At 41.3% G+C, this 19744-nt stretch overlaps 4 protein-coding genes across 4 annotated transcripts in view; 2 read left to right on the forward strand and 2 right to left on the reverse strand.

Annotated features, from left to right (window-relative positions):
- The window catches only part of LOC134823189 (polyunsaturated fatty acid 5-lipoxygenase-like), a 1185970-nt gene that overhangs the window by 261658 nt on the left and 904568 nt on the right, over window positions 1-19744 (forward strand). The window lies entirely within an intron of this gene.
- LOC134823188 (serrate RNA effector molecule homolog A-like) overlaps window positions 1-19744 on the reverse strand; it is a 103749-nt gene that overhangs the window by 24126 nt on the left and 59879 nt on the right. The window lies entirely within an intron of this gene.
- On the reverse strand, window positions 11183-14365 carry LOC134823706 (uncharacterized). Its single transcript, XM_063835239.1, has one exon. The coding sequence runs from the start codon at window positions 14363-14365 to the stop codon at window positions 11183-11185; it is 3183 nt and encodes a 1060-aa protein (XP_063691309.1).
- On the forward strand, window positions 17268-19729 carry LOC134823707 (roundabout homolog 1-like). The gene is made up of 7 exons (XM_063835240.1): window positions 17268-17559; window positions 17751-17867; window positions 18058-18398; window positions 18517-18673; window positions 18871-18977; window positions 19121-19326; window positions 19461-19729. The coding sequence occupies exons 1-6, from the start codon at window positions 17268-17270 to the stop codon at window positions 19298-19300; spliced, it is 1194 nt and encodes a 397-aa protein (XP_063691310.1). The 3' UTR covers window positions 19301-19326; window positions 19461-19729.

Here is a 19744-nt window from a genome sequence, read left to right on the forward strand (position 1 = left end):
ACGTTGATCGCATGCCGCAGAGCCTTTTTTGGGACACCCTGTATAATTGGATTAAATGTAATTTGATACCATGAGATATTGTTCAGTAAACAAGTCGAAGCACCTTCCGTCTTTAACCCTAATATAACCCTTAATTGTATCAAACTGATAACCATGAAACGTCAATTCAGATGTTGAATCAGTTAACACAGAAGTGAAGAAAGGCTCTTATGCAACGATTTCGTGTATCATCACTGGCATAACAGAAACAGCAGCAGTGACCTGGCGAACAAGTACAGGACCAGTTCCAGCTGAAAAGTTCACCCCTGTTCAAGGAAGTCACTCTGCAGGGACACAGACATCAACTCTTGCTGTAGACGGAACTCTTGTCAACGAAGATACTGCCTACACTTGCAGAGTCACTTCCGGATCTCTTCCTGATTCCAACTTCTCTGATACCACTGTCAATCTAAACGTTTATGGTATGTTCTTTAAACGCTAACAGTAATCTTACAATCTATTTTTCGATTCATGAACAAGTTTCTATCCTTCCTCCATAGTCCAATTCACATCAGATCAAGAAAATGACTTCATGATACGTCGCGGTTATAAATTGTAAAATTTGTAAATGCTCAAAAATCTATGCATCAATTTCAAAACAAAACTTTTCCAATGAGAGGTTGTTTTAACAAAATTTATTTAATGGTCATCTACGTCTATAAAACAAAAAATAACTTATATTAAATTAACTTGAAATAAAGAAAATTTCAATTTATGTCAATAAATAAATTCAATATTTAAATCGTGCGAGCGTTATAAGTTGGATGATGATTAATCACTCTACACTCGACTGTCACGTGACTTATTCAACCCGTTCTCTAGCTGGCCCTGAACAACTACTCGAAACCTTAACCCTCTAATCTGATTCCAACCCTAACCCAATCCCTAACAAAAGCATAATAGGCTGAAACCCTAATCCAATGAGAAAACTTCATTAATCATTATACGGTCATATCACATGATCGAGACAGTTTTTCGCCAATATCTTGCCAGGGAAGCATATTGAATGTCATGGGGATGTTTCATTTACTGACACGTGTCAGTGTACTCTGAGGATGGAACAGTACCTGACAACGTTCCTTCTGATTGTAAGATTGGAGACACAGTTGTTATTAGTAGTGGGGGTTTTTATAGTTATAACCGTGTCTGGTTATATGAGATAGTTATCATCGGAAGAGATATTTGACATTTGACAGAGCATAGTGTGGAGTGAGCTGTGAGCTATGAGCTATGAGCCCATCCTTGGAGAACCCGGTGGATGTCCTTGCTGTACGGCAGTGTTAAACAAGGAACTGAAACCGAGGGGTTCCGTTCAGGCCCTTCACCAGTGGCGTAACGAAGGGCCCTGCTGACCCCGCTGTGCAGGGGGGCGCCGTCTTAGGGGGGCGCCAAATCGTCGTTTGAATGTGGGACAATTTCGAAAACTTAACTAAAGTACTAGCAAAACTGCGCGTTTTGCTCTAGATACACACTTTTTTAGAGATTTTTACCGGCGTATCTTCTAAAATCACCTAATTTGTTCAATTTTAGGGAGGGGCACCAAAAGGGGAGGGGGCGCCAACAGGGGGGCACCTTTTCGGCAGGGGGGCGCCAACAGGCAACGTTACGCCACTGCCCTTCACACTTTGTTTCTGTCTAGTTCTAATGTACCATCACAATAGTGACTTAAATATAACTCTAGGTAGGATTTTATACCAGATTATTTATCACTTTTCTCGATTATGCTAAAATTAACACAAATCTACGCCTATGAAATAAAAGATGATTTAAACAAACTTTTCATAAATCTGTTCATAAATCACCTTGAACTGTTCCAAGTTAAGAACAATTTTTGTATATGGCTGCCGGACAGTTGCGCCCTTTCTCACCCAATCTAGATCAAGTTACCATGTAATAGGAAGATGACGGATAAAAACTGCTTAATTCAGATATGACAGTTCCGCCTTGTTAATTATGATATCCTATTCTGTGAAATTCAGATCATATTTATTTAGAGCCACATAAAGTTAAAAGTGATTATGGGGCGCAACAGTCGCTTTGAAAATATGGCATGACGAATCAGCTATCACGTCGCTGATTGGGAACCTGTAAATGCGTGGGAACAGGATCTGAAGGGGCGCAGCTCACAGGTATCAGTAGCCCGCGAATATTCAGGGTGTCCCAAAAATCAACCATGCGATTTATTAATAACAGGGGCGGAAGGAATGAGACCTCCGGTATCCAGGAAAAATGTTTTCTTTTGTTCATTCGAGTAGGGTGTGGCAGCCTCGTCACGCTATTTTACAAATTGTCTAATATCTCACTAATTTTTTATGCAATTGATTTGTGGTGAAGATCATGTGATAATTGACCTAGAAATGGGCTAGAGTTCACATAATAACTCTGTACATACTTACATAGAAGCTATAAATTAAGAAGTGAACATGATCTCTCTGGGTGCAGTTATAATATGACCTGGTGAGATGTGATAATACATAACATCACGTATCAGCTCTGTCTCACAGCTCACTTATTATATAGAAGCTAGCTATTTCTGGCCCGATATATATCAGTATACTCGTATAAAGTATCTAAGTATAACTAATTAAAAGTATAACTAATTTATGAATTATATTTGTGTTTGTATACTTTCAACACTACTATATAACAAATAATTTGAGGATTTGGAATCTTACTTCAATACTACTGTATAGTTTTTCTCAGAACTAAAGAGTTTGGAAATCCGAGTTCGGTCCTCAGTACTTGGCAGGGTATTATGATTTATGGCGGATATGAAGTTGAAGAAGAAACTGGAGATAGAGTTGGAGAAAATCAACACCTCCCTTAAGGTAAGAATATCTGAGTGTGATGATGTTAAAAAGTGTACTAATACAAAGGAGGGCATTTGGCAGTCCCTTAAAATGGCTTACAATTTAGCTGAAAAAGCAATCGAAGCTCTGTCTTGTTCACAAGAATCCAGTACACATGAACAGGTTTTAGCTATTGTAAGAGAGGAACTAGCTTCTACACTGCCACATATTATTCAGGAGAGCTTGGCAACAGCTCAGTCAGGTTATAATTCTAGTGTGAAGTCTTTGCATACTGACAAGGTCAGGCACACTCTGGTGGTCGAAAAGAAGTCTGAGGACTTGGGACCTGATGGAGATAATAAAATCTCGGGTGAAGAATGGACAACAGTTGTGAAAAAGGATCTTAAGCGAAAACTGAGCAATATTCCTGTAGTTAGGGCTAATCCCCCTAAAACTGAAGGCGTTGCCAGACTGGTGTTCAAATCCAAAGAGGATCTAGGTCATGCAGAAGAAGCGCTTAAATCCAATTATAATGTCACATCTAAGTCGGAAGAACTGAGGAAGCTTAATCCAAAGATAACTATCTCAGGCCTTGATGCAGACATAAAGACGAAGGAAGAGCTAGTGGAGGGTGTCCTGAAGAAGAATGACACTATCAAGACCCTGATGGAAAGTGGTGATGAAGGCTGTCTTTATGGATGAAAAAGATAGGTTTGCCGTTTTGCAGGTTTCACCGGCTATAAGGGAAGTTATAAAAAAGGCTGGAAACAGGATCTGTCTGGGATTGGAAATGTAGCCTGTCAGGGACAGGTATCACGTTATACAGTGTTATCACTGTCAAGGTTTTGGTCATACAAGTGGATCCATATACTGCAAGTCCAAAGACTCAGACCCAACATGTTTTTACTGTGCAGGAAGCCACAAATCAAAGGACTGTATTAAGAAGAAAGAGAAAAAGACAGGGGACATACGATGCACGAACTGTTCACATAGCAAGAATCGATCAGAGAAGTCAGAACCAAGACACAAGGCGTCAGACACTCTTTGTCCGTTTTATGTGAGAGAAAAACTGTGGGTCATGTCCAGAACTCACTCATCAAGTGATGCAAAAAACTCCTACCAAATCAGGGTAAAGGAGCTCATGACAAAGAGAACAAAAACCTAAGGGTTGGAACCTTTAATGTCAGATCGCTTGTAAATAAGACAGTGGGAGTGATGGAGCACCTCAATGATCAGAAATGTGATGTTTGCTTTGTCCAGGAAACGTTTCTTAAGGAGGCAGATAGTGTTAAGATTCAAGAGATCAAGAGTTATGGCTGGGAGATACTATCAAATCCTAGAAAACACAGAGGTGGAGGAGGTATTGCTTTCCTTTACAGACCAAAAATAACCTTAAAAGTCAACGAAAAGGTAACTAAATACAAAACGTTCCAGGTTATGGAAGCATTGCTCCAATCTGAGACTGAGACAGATTCGATTCGTCTTGTGAACATATACAGGCCTCCTTATACAAAGAAAGCTAGATACACGGAATGTATGTTTCTAGAGGAGTTCGAGAGCTACCTAGATGACTTAAGTACCAAGACTGGTATCCCTCTTGGGAGATTTCAACATTCACATGGAGCGTCCTAATGATTTGTACCCTATGAAATTGGTAAGACTTCTACAAGACTATGACCTTTATCAAATCATGCCTATTGTACCAACGCATGAACAAGGTGGTACAATTGACCTTATACTCTCTACAGAAAACCTTAGGTCCAGAATGGGCCCAGTTTCTGTGACTAAATCAGGAACATCCTCTGACCACTTTCTAGTTCATTTTGATTTAGGGTATCACTGCTGTAAGATACCCAAGATGATTTGGAAAAAGGTTAACTACCGAAATTTTAAAGATCTTGACAAAGACATTTTTAGAGAAAGTTTGAAGAACTCATCTTTGTGCCAAGGAAACGGGTATAGGACGCAGCGGCGGAAGTCACTGCGGCGGTGGACGGTACAGCGGAGGACGGTACAGCGGAGGACGGTACGGCGGTAGTTTCTAAAAAGGTTGGACGGTGCGGCGGATCACATGACACCCACTTTACTTTGGACAGTACGGCGGTACTACTACTACTAGAAACTGTACCTATAAGATAGACCTAGCACTGCTAATATAACAAAATCGATTAGCTATAAAAAGTTCTATTTTCCTCTTTGTTACTTCGAAATTAAATTTAATTAAAATTAAATTGGATAGAGCTTAACATATACATTGTGATTACTAAGAGCAGTTCTTGTTCCACTTTCTGGTTCGTATCAGATCGCGTCCGGTCTGCACAACGGTGGTTAAGCGAGTGCACGATGAGCTTGTTACGGTGAGATCTCATATCACTGCGCCGAGATGCAATGGGTAATAACAAGGGCATGAGAACACGTCACGAGGGATCGCATCCAGGAATCTGATCAACCGTAGCCAAGAAGAGAGGTTGCTCAGTGAAACGTAGATAATGATAGAGGCAAACAGTATATAAAGCGGTTCAAAGTTGAGGAGATTATCTCATTAGCACCACCATCTCCACTCTCCAGTACTGCAACACTACAACTTGAGTACAACAGCTACAACGATGTTCGATGAAGATACGGTGAAGGTGGTCAGAGGAAGAACTGCTAAGAGTCAGAACCTTCTACACCGTGGTTTCCGCTACTCCAAAGATGGAAAGCCGACTCTGGATGGACGACAGGCTTGGAGGTGCGTGAAGAAGAACGACAGATGCAAGGGACGACTCTACACCCTCAACGGATCCCTGGTGTCAGTCACCCAGCCTCACAACCACAGTGCCGACATAGCTGACTGCGAAGTCCGAGAAACCCTCTCCCAAGTCCACGATCTGGCTGCGACTACGAATACTCAGAACCACAGAATCTACTGCTCCGTTACTGGCTCGCTGTCCCAGACTGCTCGCTTCCTCCTCCCCAGTGAACAAGCGGTGAAGAAGCAAGCTCAGAGAGCCCCTTGGAAGGAGAACCCTGTCCCTAGAGCTCCGACGAACCTGGCAGACCTTGAACTGGAGGAGGACGACTGCATGTCTCTGGCTGGCGAACCTATGCTCCAGTTTGATAACAAAGACGACGAGCGACGAGCGACGAGTTATCATCTTTGGGACGGAGAAGAACCTACGAGCCCTGGAGGACAGCAGCTCTTGGTACGGTGATGCGGGCTGTCCAGCGACTTGGCTACAAGGAGCAGTACGAGCGAGTTACGACGGATCCCACTACTGGTCAGAAAACCTACACTCCTACCCGGATCTCAGAGGCACATATTAGGTGCGATGGGTGCGGGATCGCACAATTTACCATTTTATTGTTTTCCGCACACTTCCGCACATTTTGTAATTTTCTGCATATTTCCGCATAATCTAGCATTTTCCGCGTAATTTCGCAATTTTGAAATTTTCGCGTTAAGATTTTCGAGTGTAAAAACCAAAATATGTTAAAAGTCGGGCCCTTTTAGGACCGTGACTCAGGCCCTTTCGGGACCGTGACCCAGGCCCTTTTGGAACTCATACCTAGGCCACGTGACCCAGTTACCACGTGACCCAGGCCCTTTCGGGACCCTGACCCAGGCCCTTTCGGGAACGTGACCCAGGCCCTTTCGGGACCCTGACCCAGGCCCTTTCGGGACCGTGACCCAGGCCCTTTTGGAACTCATACCTAGGCCACGTGACCCAGTTACCACGTGACCCAGGCCCTTTCGGGACCCTGACCCAGGCCCTTTCGGGACCGTGACCCAGGCCCTTTTGGAACCCATACCTAGGCCGGGTGACCCGGTTACCACGTGACCCAGGCCCTTTCGGGACCATGACCCAGGCCCTTTCGGGACTGTTACCCAGGCCCTTTCGGGACCGTGACCCAGGCCCTTTCGGGACCGTGACCCAGGCCGTTATGGAACCCTCGTCGTTACCGTACTTCGATCATACCTGCAGCCCTTTTTATCGGGTAATGAGCTCTATTCGTTGTAGCGTTGGCTTTATATCGGGCTTAATGGATCTTGGATCAAATGGTTTACAATTACTGACGATCAATGCCAACAAGCGTGTCACATATTTGCGATCACGCATGGGATCTGATCGACTCTATCAAGAGGCGTCTTCAAATAACTGTCTCCTGATCTCTACCAGATCAAGTCACTGTTCTCAGATAACTGAATCTCAATATAGGTTCAATCATGGACTTAGTAAAGAACTACACCCTCAGTAACACATAAAGAGACCTATTTTTGATAAGAGCGGCGGTTATACGTTTAGAATTTCCAAAGTCCTTCAGAAAATACAAAAGAAAACCGCACAATTCCCGCAAAAATTTCGAAAAAATCGTCGCACATTTGCCGCATAATTGGTAAAAATTTACCGCACCTTACCGCACATTTTACCTTTATAGTCGGGTGCGGTACCGCATAATTTCCATTTTTTTACCGCACCTAATATGTGCCTCTGCGGCGGATCTGGATACGCAGACTGATGATCCTCGCCTACATTCCTACAGCGGACGTCCCGGACGTATCCTGGACCAGATGCCACCGACCTTGGACATCGACGACCTCCTCGCCTACTTCCAGACGACATGGATCCAGGGACTCACCACCTCCTCTGGTACTGGACGAGCTAAGTTCCCTCCACTCTCCTGGAACGCTTACGATCGGACCCACTTTCACATGAACAGAACGAACAACTTTGTGGAGTCCTGGAACAAGAAGTTCTCCGCTATCCTTGGACACTCCAACCCCACCATCTACAACTTCATCACATCACTTGGGATTTAGATATTATTGCTATTGAGTGTGTCAAGTTATATTCACTTTTTGATTTTCAACAACTCAATATTCTCGATTTACATTGTCTGCAAAGCCCTGAATAAAAAAAGTAACAACTAAACTAACAAGAATTATACAAAATGATAAAGAGAAAAGAAAAAATAAAACTTATAATGCGAATATAGAACAAAACTTAGAAACAAGTTGAATGTGTAAGTTCTGTCTTAGGTACAGTTTCTAGTAGTAGTACCGCCGTACTGTCCAAAGTAAAGTGGGTGTCATGTGATCCGCCGTACCGTCCAACCTTTTTGGAAACTACCGCCGTACCGTCCTCCGCTGTACCGTCCTCCGCTGTACCGTCCACCGCCGCAGTGACTTCCGCCGCAGTGACCGGTTCCCAAGGAAACTTTGACTGGTCACTAGACGAGGCCGTTACACAGTACAATGAAGTTCTTTCGAGTCTTATGGACACCCATTGCCCAGAAGTGGACAGGAAAGTGAAAGCTAATGAAACGCCCTGGATTGATGAAGAGCTGAGAGAAGTGAGAAGAATGAGAAGAAGAGCAGAGAGAGCTTGGAGGTCTGGAAAAGGACTTAAATCAGCGTACGTAGGACTTCGGGATAAATTTCAGGGTATGGAGTTTGAAAAAAGAAAGGGATACTATAGAAATTCTATCACAGCTTCATCAGGTGATATTAAATCCCTTTACAAGAAAGTCAATCGCTTGTTGGGTAATTCTCAGACAAGTATGCCATCTGGAAATCCTAAGGAAGTTGCAGATGATCTAAAAGCTTTCTTTTCTGGAAAAGTGGAAAACATCCGGTCCTCTATTGAAAACCTTCGTGATTTACCGGCCGAACCCCAGGAAAACCCAAGAGGTGATAAAAGGGAGTCAAAGTTAGAGACTTTTAAAGCAGTAGAAGTGTCCGAGATGGAAACCCTGGTGAAAAGCATGTCAAATAAGTTCTGTGACTTAGATCCAATACCCATGTTTCTCCTGAAACACTGCATTAAAGAACTAGCACCATTTCTCTGCTACATCGTCAACCTTTCCATTGAAACTGCTAAGTTTCCATCGGATCTTAAGAGAGCAGTGGTCAGACCCACCCTCAAAAAGGATGGAGCAGAATCTGACTGTCTAAAAAACTATAGACCAGTTTCAAATCTCCCGGTTATGTCCAAGATCCTTGAAAAGTACATACTCAGTCAACTCAATGAATACTTGGATGCAGAAGATCTTCATTGTCCAGTTCAGTCTGGTTATAGACCAAAACATAGCTGTGAGACTTTATTAGTGAAAATGACTGATGACATTCTTGGGAAAATCGAGCAGGGTAGAATTGTGACACTGGTCCTGCTAGACCTTTCAGCAGCTTTCGACACAATAGATCATAATATACTTATCAGAAAACTGAGTATCAGAATCACAGGTAAAGCTAACAGCTGGTTTGAGGATTATCTTCATGCAAGATCTTTCAATGTCAAAGTTGGTCAGGAGCTATCTGATGTAATGTGTCTTCTTTTTGGAGTGCCTCAGGGATCTTTGCTTGGACCGATTTTGTTCATCCTGTACATTAAACAACTTCAGAAGATAGCTGCTAAATATGGGATTCGTATTCAGCTATATGCAGATGACTCGCAGCTCTACATTTCTTTTGAACCCCTAATACCTGGAGAACTAAGTGAAATGAAAATTAAGATCAATGCCTGCCTTGACGAAATAAGGGCCTGGATGCTTGAAAATTATATGAAACTTAATGAGTCAAAAACAGAGCTACTAGTCATTGGGAAGCCTTTGGTTCTTAGAGAATTTGGACAGAATCAAATTTCTGTTAATTTTGGGAGTACGGAAGTGATCCCAACAGAATGTGTCGGTGACAATTGGAAGAGTTTAGGAGTCAAACTAGACCCAGCTCTTACCATGGAAAGACAGCTAAACAGTGTTAAACAGAAGTCAATGTGGGCATTAACTAATCTGAAGAGAATACGATGTTATCTTGATGAAAGTTTAAAAGTTATGCTAGTGAAGCAACTGGTTATATCAAAACTTGACTACTAGTACTGTAATGCACTGTATGTTTGCCTACCGATGAAGTCACTGAAAAAGCTCAAATCTGTACTGAATGCTGGAATACGATTCATCTATAACATCGATGACCGTGATGTAGATCTTCTTGAATACTACAAAAAAGCACACATTCTCCCCATTGAAGAACGAATAAGTTTCAAGATTTGTCTTCTGGCGTATAAGGTTATGTACAGCCAAGCACCACCATATCTGTCTGATCTTCTTCAGATTGACTCCCAGGCAGCATATTCTAAAACACGGCAACTGTCTGGTGATGACTTAAGGTTTAAGGTTAGTAGACTCAGTAAAATCAGGCTAGGTGATAGGAGGTTTAGCAACGCAGCCCCAAAACTCTGGAACTTGCTACCGTATACGGTAAGACGGTAAGAAAAGCTAACAACATTGATACTTTTAAACGGGCTTTAAAAACCCATTTTTTCAATCATTTAGAACATACCTAGTCGTATTTATATTCGTGTTCTTTTTTCTTTTTTAGAAAGTTCCTAGAACCTGGCCTTAGTTTGTAGATTATTCCATGGGATTTTTTAACTGCCATGAGTTGTGTATAGTTACACTTACACGGAGAGACTAGACTGCCATTTGCCATGCCCTGGCTTGTTTTTATTTTTATAACCTGTATCCTTGGCCGGTACCACATGATTGCAGAGTTGGTAGCACATGCTTCGGCAATCTACCTGTACCTCAGTGAACCGGTGGGTGAACGGCAGCTTGCTTGCAAGCTGTTGGGTACAGGGTGATGTAGTGTGCGAGTTCCCTTAATTGGGTGCGACAAACCTCAGGGAAATCGGACTGGGGATCCGTCGGCCTGGGCAAGGGACGGAACACAGGAACTGGTTACAGAGTGTATAAAACAGTGATTCAGCAAGTACCCATTGGGTATTGCTGAATCTGACCCACAAAATACCACAATCAATACAAGAATATACAATATAACAAACATCATGTTTATACAAGAATCAGGGCATGCAGAGCAAGAGAAGAAAAATAAGAGAAAAACTCCAACACATGTATACCCCTTAGTCCAGTAAATAACAATAATTACTTGTACACAAAACTGTATAATATAAAATACATAACAAATACACAGTCTACCCAATATACGAGTTAAAAATTGTATAAACAAGAGACAGGGTTTGCATAGCAAGGGAAGAGATATAAGAGGACCAGGTAAAAAGTGTTTATTACAGTATCCAGTGAAGAAAAAACTAAATATAGAGTATCTACAGTGTAATATACTCTCAATAATATCATATGTCTAAGACCATCCTGAGAATTCTGGCTGATCCAATCAAAGCTGTCTTCTGGAGATTAGAGATGCTCAGATGGCAGTGGACTGCGTCGAGGTGTTTACGAAAGTTAATGGTGATAGTTCCTAATGCGCCTATCACCACAGGGACGATTGTGACCTTTCGTAAATTCCAGTTCTTCTTAATTTCTCTTTTTAGGTCTTGATATTTCAGTATCTTTTCTTGTTATCTATCCAGGATCCGGGTATCTCCTGGGACTGCAACGTCAATGATGGTTGCTGCGTTGGTTACCTTGTCTACCAGGAGGAGATCCGGTCTGCAGTGTTCGATAACGTGGTCCGACTGGACATGGAAGTCCCACAATATCTTGACTTTTTCGTTCTCCAGCACCTTCTCTGCCCGATGTTCGTACCACCTTTTACTGCGTGGGAAGCCGTATTCCTTGCACAGACTCCAGTGCAATGCGGCAGCTACTTTGTCATGCCGACACTTATATTCTGTCTGTGAAAGTTTTGGGCACCCATTCAGTATGTGGTCTATTGTCTCGTAATGATTTCTGCAGAGTCTGCAGAGGGGAGAGGAGCCAGGTGTTTTGTCAATCCTGTGCTTCACATAATTAGTCCTAAGTGCTTGGTCTTGGGCTGCTATCAACAATCCTTCTGTTTCCTTCTTCAAGTCTTGTTGAGTGAGCCAGTTCCAAGAGGTTAACGGGTCCGCTATACCCATCATCTGCCTTGGGAACTGTCCGTGCATCACTTTAGCAGTCCACTTCTCCTTGCGGATTTCCTCGCGTTGTGTTCGGTCGATATCTTTCTCTATCTCTTCACCCAAGAGTATCTTGTCTTTGACAAAGTAGTCCTTCAGAGCAATCAGTTCTGGGTCTCTACTTCTCACCACATAAGTGGTGAGTGCATTCTCCTCTCTCTTTATGACTTCCTCTATACTATGTAGCCCACGGCCACCCAGTTGACGGCTGACGTATAACCGATCAACATCTCCTTGGGGGTGGTGAGCTCCATTTATCCTCATCAGTTTCCGGGTCTTGACATCTAGGGCTTTGGTCTCTCCAGCATTCCATGAGAGAATTCCAGCTCCATATCTTATCACAGGTACAGCCCAGGTGTTAATTGCTTGTATACTATTCCTGCCATGAAGCTGGGATTTTAAAACCTTTTTAACTCTTCTGATATACTCTTTTGTAACCAGTGCTTTCATCTCTTTGTGTAGTATATCATTGGCTTCTAGTATTCCCAGATACTTATAGCCCTCGTCCTCCAACTCATGGATCTGTTCACCTGTGGGTAGGGAGATGCCTTCGAATACGGCTCTTGCTCCCTTCTTCACCTTCACCACGGCACATTTCTCTAGCCCGAATTCCATTTTTATGTCACTGCTGAACTCTGCTGTGGTATTAACCAGTGTTTGCATTTCATCTTCACTCTCAGCATAACGCTTGAGGTCGTCCATGTATAGCCTATGTGACACTTTTGGTCCATCTTTTCTATCCAGAGAATATCCTATGTCGTGCTTAATCAAAAGAATGGAAAGAGGTATAAGACTAATGATAAAGTGAATAGGTGATACTGAGTCTCCTTGGAATAGACCTCTATTAATTTTAATTCTCCCAAGGGAAACTTTACCAAGCATCAGGTTAACATACGATTGTTTGAAGGAGGCTTCAAACAGGTCTATGATGGATGAAGAGATACCACACATGGTCAAACAAGACAGAATCCAGGAGTGTGGGACGCTATCATACGCCTTCTTGTAGTCTATAAATGTCATGTTCAGGTTCCGCTTCCTTCGTTTACAGTTCTTCAGAATGAGTTTGTCTATCATTAACTGTTCTTTACATCCTCTGCTCTTCTTCTTGCACCCTTTCTGCTCAGTGGGGAGGAGTTTTTGCTGGTCTAAATGGTTGTATATGGAATCTGAGATTAGACCAGTGAACAGTTTCCACATAGCTGATAAGCATGTAATAGGTCTGAAATTGCCTGGGATGGGTCCTTTGGAGTGGTCCTTTATGAGCAGGTACGTGCGTCCCAATGTCATCCAGTCTGGGATATCAGCGTTGGTTAAGCAATTCATAAGTTGATCTGCAATCCTATTGTGGAGTTCTTTAAAGTGCTTTATCCAATAAGCATGCAGTCCGTCTGTACCAGGAGAGGACCAATTGGTCATTTTCTTCACTCTATCTGCAACCAGGGTGTTAGTTATAACGAACTGTCGCTGTTCATCTGCTGAGGCTAGTGCTGTTCTGACATCCGGTAACCATTCAGCATCACTGTTGTGTTCAACCGGCTGCTCCCATATGTTCTTCCAGAACTTCAAACAAGAATCCTTGTCAGCCTCAGGGTGGGAGATATCCTGTTCTTCAGGGTTTGTTTGAAGGTTTCTGTAGAACTGCCTCTGGTTGTTTCCAAACAACTTGTTCTGGTGGTATCGTTCGCATCTTTTATTAAATCTCTTTATCTTAGCTGCTTTTGCACGAAGACGTTGCTTGAGCTCCTCAATGATGCATGATATACCCTTTTTCTTCAACAGGGGGTGACGTCTGTTGAGCCCTTCTAGTATTTTTTGTTTAAGGGTAATACCTTTCTTCTTCTCCTCAAGATAAGAGATGTCTTTCCTCACCTGGGTAATCTTATCTTCGATTCTTCTTTTCCATAGCGGAGTTTTCCGCGTCTCTGTATTCTTATTTGCAGGTTTTTCATCAAGTCTTTCGCTGACTAAATGTGCTCCTGCAAGCAATAAAGTGTTGGTTTCAGTGATTGAAGAAGTAGGAATCTCTGCTATACATGAGTTGATGAGAGATGTTTCCTCCATAAGCTTCTTTCTGTTCACATGTCTCAGGGGCTTGGTTTCTATCAGTGAAGGGTCTTCTAAGAGGGTTTTTAGCCGCTCAATGGTTGCCTCCTTGTCAAAATCAGGTACTGTTGCGGTGGGGGTGAGTTCTTCGGCGGCAACAGTTGGGATAGTTGCATCCCTCAACGTCCTGATTGCTTGGGAGACTGTGGGTAAAGCTTGAGTTGTCGTTGTTGGAGCCTCTTCCACTACGCTGGGTGGAAGAGTACCTCGAATCTCCAGTAGTTCTATGTCTGAGAGGAGATTATTATTTCTGATTGACCTTGCTTGGTCTGCCAATCTTTGTTCTGTACAAGTGAAGAGTCCGGCATCATCCCACAGTGACCGGAGTCTCCTTCTGTAACCAGAGCGGGATGGTTTGCTCTGGTAATACAGCGTCATGAGCTGTATGTTGTCCTCCTTGCTCCACGTGTGACGAGTGGAAGTCTCAGTGCGAGCCTTCCTCTCACGGCGAGCTGGAGGGGCGATGTTAGGTTGCTGATCCTGCTCTGACCCATTAGTAGGGAGAGTAGGAGAGTTTGAATAATTTGAGAGAGAATTCATATCATAACTGGGGGACTTGAAATACCCCCTAGAGAGTTGGCAGGGAAAACAGAGCACTGAGCGTTGCCCCGCGTCGCCCAGCTCCCCAGGTAGCTACCTCCTGGGTAGTAGACCCGTTAGTAACCATTTAACCCATGGCCACACATCCTTTTGTCACGAGTCCACAACTTAAGATTGGGGGACATCTGCGGGTCAGTCCATGCCCGGAAAGAAAACCACTAGGTGTCAATTGCACCTAGTCAAGAAACCAAGAGCTAGAGCAGAAGGATAAAAGATTTTCACCAACGAGAGGCAAGAAAGGGAATTAACCATGGGGACAAGTAAAAACAAAACAATGAAATATAATATACAATGAAATATAATAATATGATTACAATGTTATAATTATTCGAGTGTGCTGGGTATGGTAACATTATAGAAAGTAGTATTTCCAAAGGAATGATATTCTTTCAGTACCAGCAGTCTGTGCTGCTATGATATCGAATAAAAATCAGGAGATATATTATCTTAAAATCCTAAAATACTGCTGTCTCAGTTACAGATATTTTTCTTGGTTTTTCCATTTTGTGCTTTTTTTTTCTTTTTTTCTTTTTAACTTTTTTTTGTAATTTTCTTTTCTTTTTCCCTCCTAAACATGAATATTTAGCAAGTACAAAATCTCATGATAGCATTAAGTGATGTTGAGAAGGGACATAAGAGCCTGAGGTTCTGGTGGTCTACAGGTGTTTCACCAGCTGTTTGGTCAAGTTCTAGCCCGTTACTTGGACTAGTAACGGGGGAACTAACAGTGTTAATAGTTTAAACTTTGTGCTATAACTGAACCTCAGGAAGAAGACATCTGGCAATGCCAGGGAGTGAGTAGCTCTAGCCGGCAGCCATCCAATGGACTGCTGCCGTTACCGACCCCGGGGGTGCTGACCACGAGTATCAGCCTCGGACCCACTACTCACTAGCTCTGGTGTTCTGAGCGGGGGCCTTATTATTATTATTATTTGTATCAAAATAGACTGTCTAGTATCTAGCGCGAAAAAAACCACATGGAATATTACTTTAATATTTTCTTATAATGCTTTTAGAATGGATAATTTATTCGATAGTTTAGTCTGATATTGATATTGATATTGATATTGATATTGATATTGATATTGATATTGATATTGATATTGATATTGATATTGATATCGATATCGATATTGATATTGATATTGATATTGATATTGATATTGATATTGATATTGATATTGATATTGATATTGATATTGATATTGATATTGATATTGATATCGATATCGATATTGATATTGATATTGATATTGATATTGATATTGATATTGATATTGATATTGATATTGATATTGATATTGATATTGATATTGATATTGATATTGATATTGATATTGATATTGATATTGATATTGATATTGATATTGATATTGATATTGATATTGATATTGATATTGATATTGATATTGATATTGATATTGATATTGATATTGATATTGATATTGATGTTGATGTTGATGTTGATGTTGATGATGATGATGATGATGACATTGACATTGACATTGACATTGACATTGACATTGACATTGACATTGACATTGACATTGACATTGACATTGACATTGACATTGACATTGACATTGACATTGACATTGACATTGACATTGACATTGACATTGACATTGACATTGACATTGACATTGACATTGACATTGACATTGACATTGACATTGACATTGACATTGACATTGACATTGACATTGACATTGACATTGACATTGACATTGACATTGACATTGACATTGACATTGACATTGACATTGACATTGACATTGACATTGACATTGACATTGACATTGACATTGACATTGACATTGACATTTACATTGACATTGACATTGACATTGACATTGACATTGACATTGACATTGACATTGACATTGACATTGACATTGACATTGACATTGACATTGACATTGACATTGACATTGACATTGACATTGACATTGACATTGACATTGACATTGACATTGACATTGACATTGACATTGACATTGACATTGACATTGACATTGACATTGACATTGACATTGACATTGACATTGACATTGACATTGATATTATTGAATGAAGCTAACTTCAGACATAAATAATACTACTTCTTTTAACAAAGGGACTTGGAATATAAACGACCAAGTTTGCATGATTGTCTATCCATCCAAAAATTCAGGAGGGAAGGGTGGGTGCATAAACTTTACGGTCTGTACTCTCCGATCCTGTATCACCCTGATTTCTTTTCGACGTATTTTCGTTAAAGGTATATATTTGTTTTTGTTTAGTTCTAATGTACCGTCACAATAGTGACTTTGATATAATACCTTCTAGTCACTTTCTTGCTACTCCAAGTTCCCTAAGATATCTGGTCTAAAGTTCTTGCTAGTTATATGTATAAAATATATTTTTGTCTGCTTTAATAGATGTGGATTCCCGTGGGGAGATGAGGCAAATTTGTTTATTTTAATAGTAGATTACCTGTTCAGCAGGTTGAAGAGGTGATGCATATTTTGTATTATGGACCGCTCGTAACGTTTGTAACTCCTTTTTGTTACCCCGCTTTGAAGGCCCCGAATTATTTTCTTAAGTGTGCGTTAACCGTGCGTTAACCGTGCGTTAACTGTGCGTTATGTGACCACCGATAGTTTACCGAATTGCCGGCTATTGTAGTTGGACGGGGTATTTTAAGCCTAAGTCATACACGATCCTCTTATGAGAGATGTAGTAGCTACATTTCAATCATTGTGGATATCGTAAAACCGTAGAATACCCTTGTTAACTCGATATTTACATTTTTTTAAATGGATCTTTGTTTTTATAACCTCTAATTACAGCGCTATCTATAATGGATACGGTGTACTACAGCCCCACGAGTATAGAGGTGTCGGTGGAAGGACGTTATGAACCACACATAATTTGGTTCATTGGAGGACAGGCGTACAGTTCTCAAGATAATCCCCATTTGACCCCAACAATTTCATCGGTATGGTCTGGGTCCAAAAAGACCTTTAATCTGGCGTTCAATATGAGTGGGTTTGAAACATCTATGTCGCCGTTCACAGTTCGAGGGACAGTGTCTTTCGGAGACGCCACTGATCCAACCTTCGACACGGTGACAACCAACATCTACAAGAGAGGTTTTCTATTTGTTTTCTTTTCTTATTCATTGTCTCATTTAAATTTATGATCCGATATTGCTGAAGCTTTACTGATATCTAACTCTTATTTCACTTTAAGATTTCAATTTTAAATATGAATTTATTTTCATAGCTGTATTGTTATGTACCTAATCTTATGAAGTTGTTTATAACCTTAATGCCCATCCCAGAGTTTGTTGAGAGCCTTCCAGCCTCAACAATATTCCGCAACGCTGACATCCCGAAAGCATTCTTGTGCTCTGCTTCGGGTGAAGACAAGGAATTACTTACGTTGTCTTGGAAGATAGGTTTGTTTCTAACGATCTCCTGTTGCTCACATTTAATGTAATATACACCTTGCAACTCGCTCATTTGAATGTGATACGTACGATACATAAAATTTATGACCGGTCAGTTTTGTCAACGCAGAAATATAAGTATTATTTTTCTCGTGATAACTGAAATTACACACTAAAGAACGATACCACCACTCAACAGGAGATGTACTAGTAGATGATGAGGTAGAGCACGTGACCCTAACAGATGAGTCAGACAGCAGCTCAACCACCACCAAGATCAGCAAGTTGACAATAACAACCAACAAACCAACTTTCAACGCTCAGTTCAAATGTATTGCTACCTGGAGTGGCGTAAATGGAAAGTCAATCGAGTCGACGACTGACGTTAACGCTGTCGGAGTAGCAGTGGATGAGAACACGTTCAGCACCGGTTCCTCTGGAGACGGAGTAATAAGTTGTGTGGTGTGGGGTGATTCACCCCCATATTCTGTCACGTGGTCTAACGAAAGGGAAAAAGCTATCACCAACCAACCTGATGAGGTAACTGCCATAGATAGCCGAGAATTAATGATCTCAATGAACGATTTATGAGCATGATTTTGATTATCTTTTTTGATATCTTCCAACTTTTAGTTTAACGAAATGACCCAACTTTCAGACAGAAATTGCAGACAGTATAACAGAAGGCATTACTTACACCCACACGCTCACTGTTAAGAAGATGACGTTTGGGGATCAAGGAAAATACACCTGCTCAGTTGTGTTTGTGGAAAACGAAACCCTCGTTAATGTCGTCACAACTCTTATCAAGCTTTGTAAGTTGGTTATCAGTGATCATATTCAAACATCTATCCATCCTGTTGCTAAAACTTATATTTATATATTATTGGTATTGTTTTATAAATATAATGAAACGGATCGTTTGCCCGCCAATTTGATTGTTCTCAATTGTTCGAAATATACATACATATATATTCAAAATAAATTCACTGCTAAGTGATGTGATTTTCAGCTGCAAGGTTCGAACCAGCAACACCATATTTCGTCCACGAGAAAACTGTCCAGTTCTCCTGCGTGTACAACGGTTTGGATGACCCACAGAAGATCGAATGGTTCAGGGTAAATGAATACGCCATATTAAACCGAAATAAACTGAAAATCTAAAATATCTTGGGAAGATATCTTGTGAAAAAACTACGTTTTCTTTTGTTTTTGTTTCATTGACTTGTTAAAACCATCACCATAAAGAGCTACGATCTCAGAGTTCAACAGACGATGCTGAAACCCTAATCAGCAACAGTGATGCTAAGTACACCATTGCCACTGGCAACTTCAACAAGGCCTCCAGAACGAAGACTAGCGTTATCACTGTAGAGAATGTTGAAGTTACTGACAGTGGTGACTACACCTGCAAATGGACCACCTGCAAACTTCAATCCTAAGTCAACAATGGTAGTCTCTGTTCGATGTAAGTGATTTTGTATTTAGCATGGCGTTCCTCATGAGTTGTGATCCTTATCATGATTTTTATAATTTCTATATTGTTCCAGAATTTTCTGCTTTAAAACAATTTAATCATATTACAAACAGAAACAATTTCAGTGCTGACTACTCCCTCTACAACGGTAAACAGCACTGACGGGTCAATAAAGATCACGTGCAACTACGAGGGTACAACGAGTGGCACCATGGAGTGGTACTATAATAGCCAGAAACTGGATGATGCAGCTAATGATGCCATCACCATCAACCCTGGTTCCCTGCTGAGCAATGCTCAGCAGTACACTCTGACAATTACTGACGTTACTCCTCCTGACAATGCGGGGTTTTACAGCTGTGTTCTGTCGTTCACAGACGGGGACAGTCTGCGTGCAAGCACGGAGGTT

This window comes from Bolinopsis microptera, chromosome 11 (assembly GCF_026151205.1).
Source record: "Bolinopsis microptera isolate Bmic1 chromosome 11, MBARI_Bmic_1.0, whole genome shotgun sequence".
Classification (NCBI taxonomy): domain Eukaryota; kingdom Metazoa; phylum Ctenophora; class Tentaculata; order Lobata; family Bolinopsidae; genus Bolinopsis; species Bolinopsis microptera.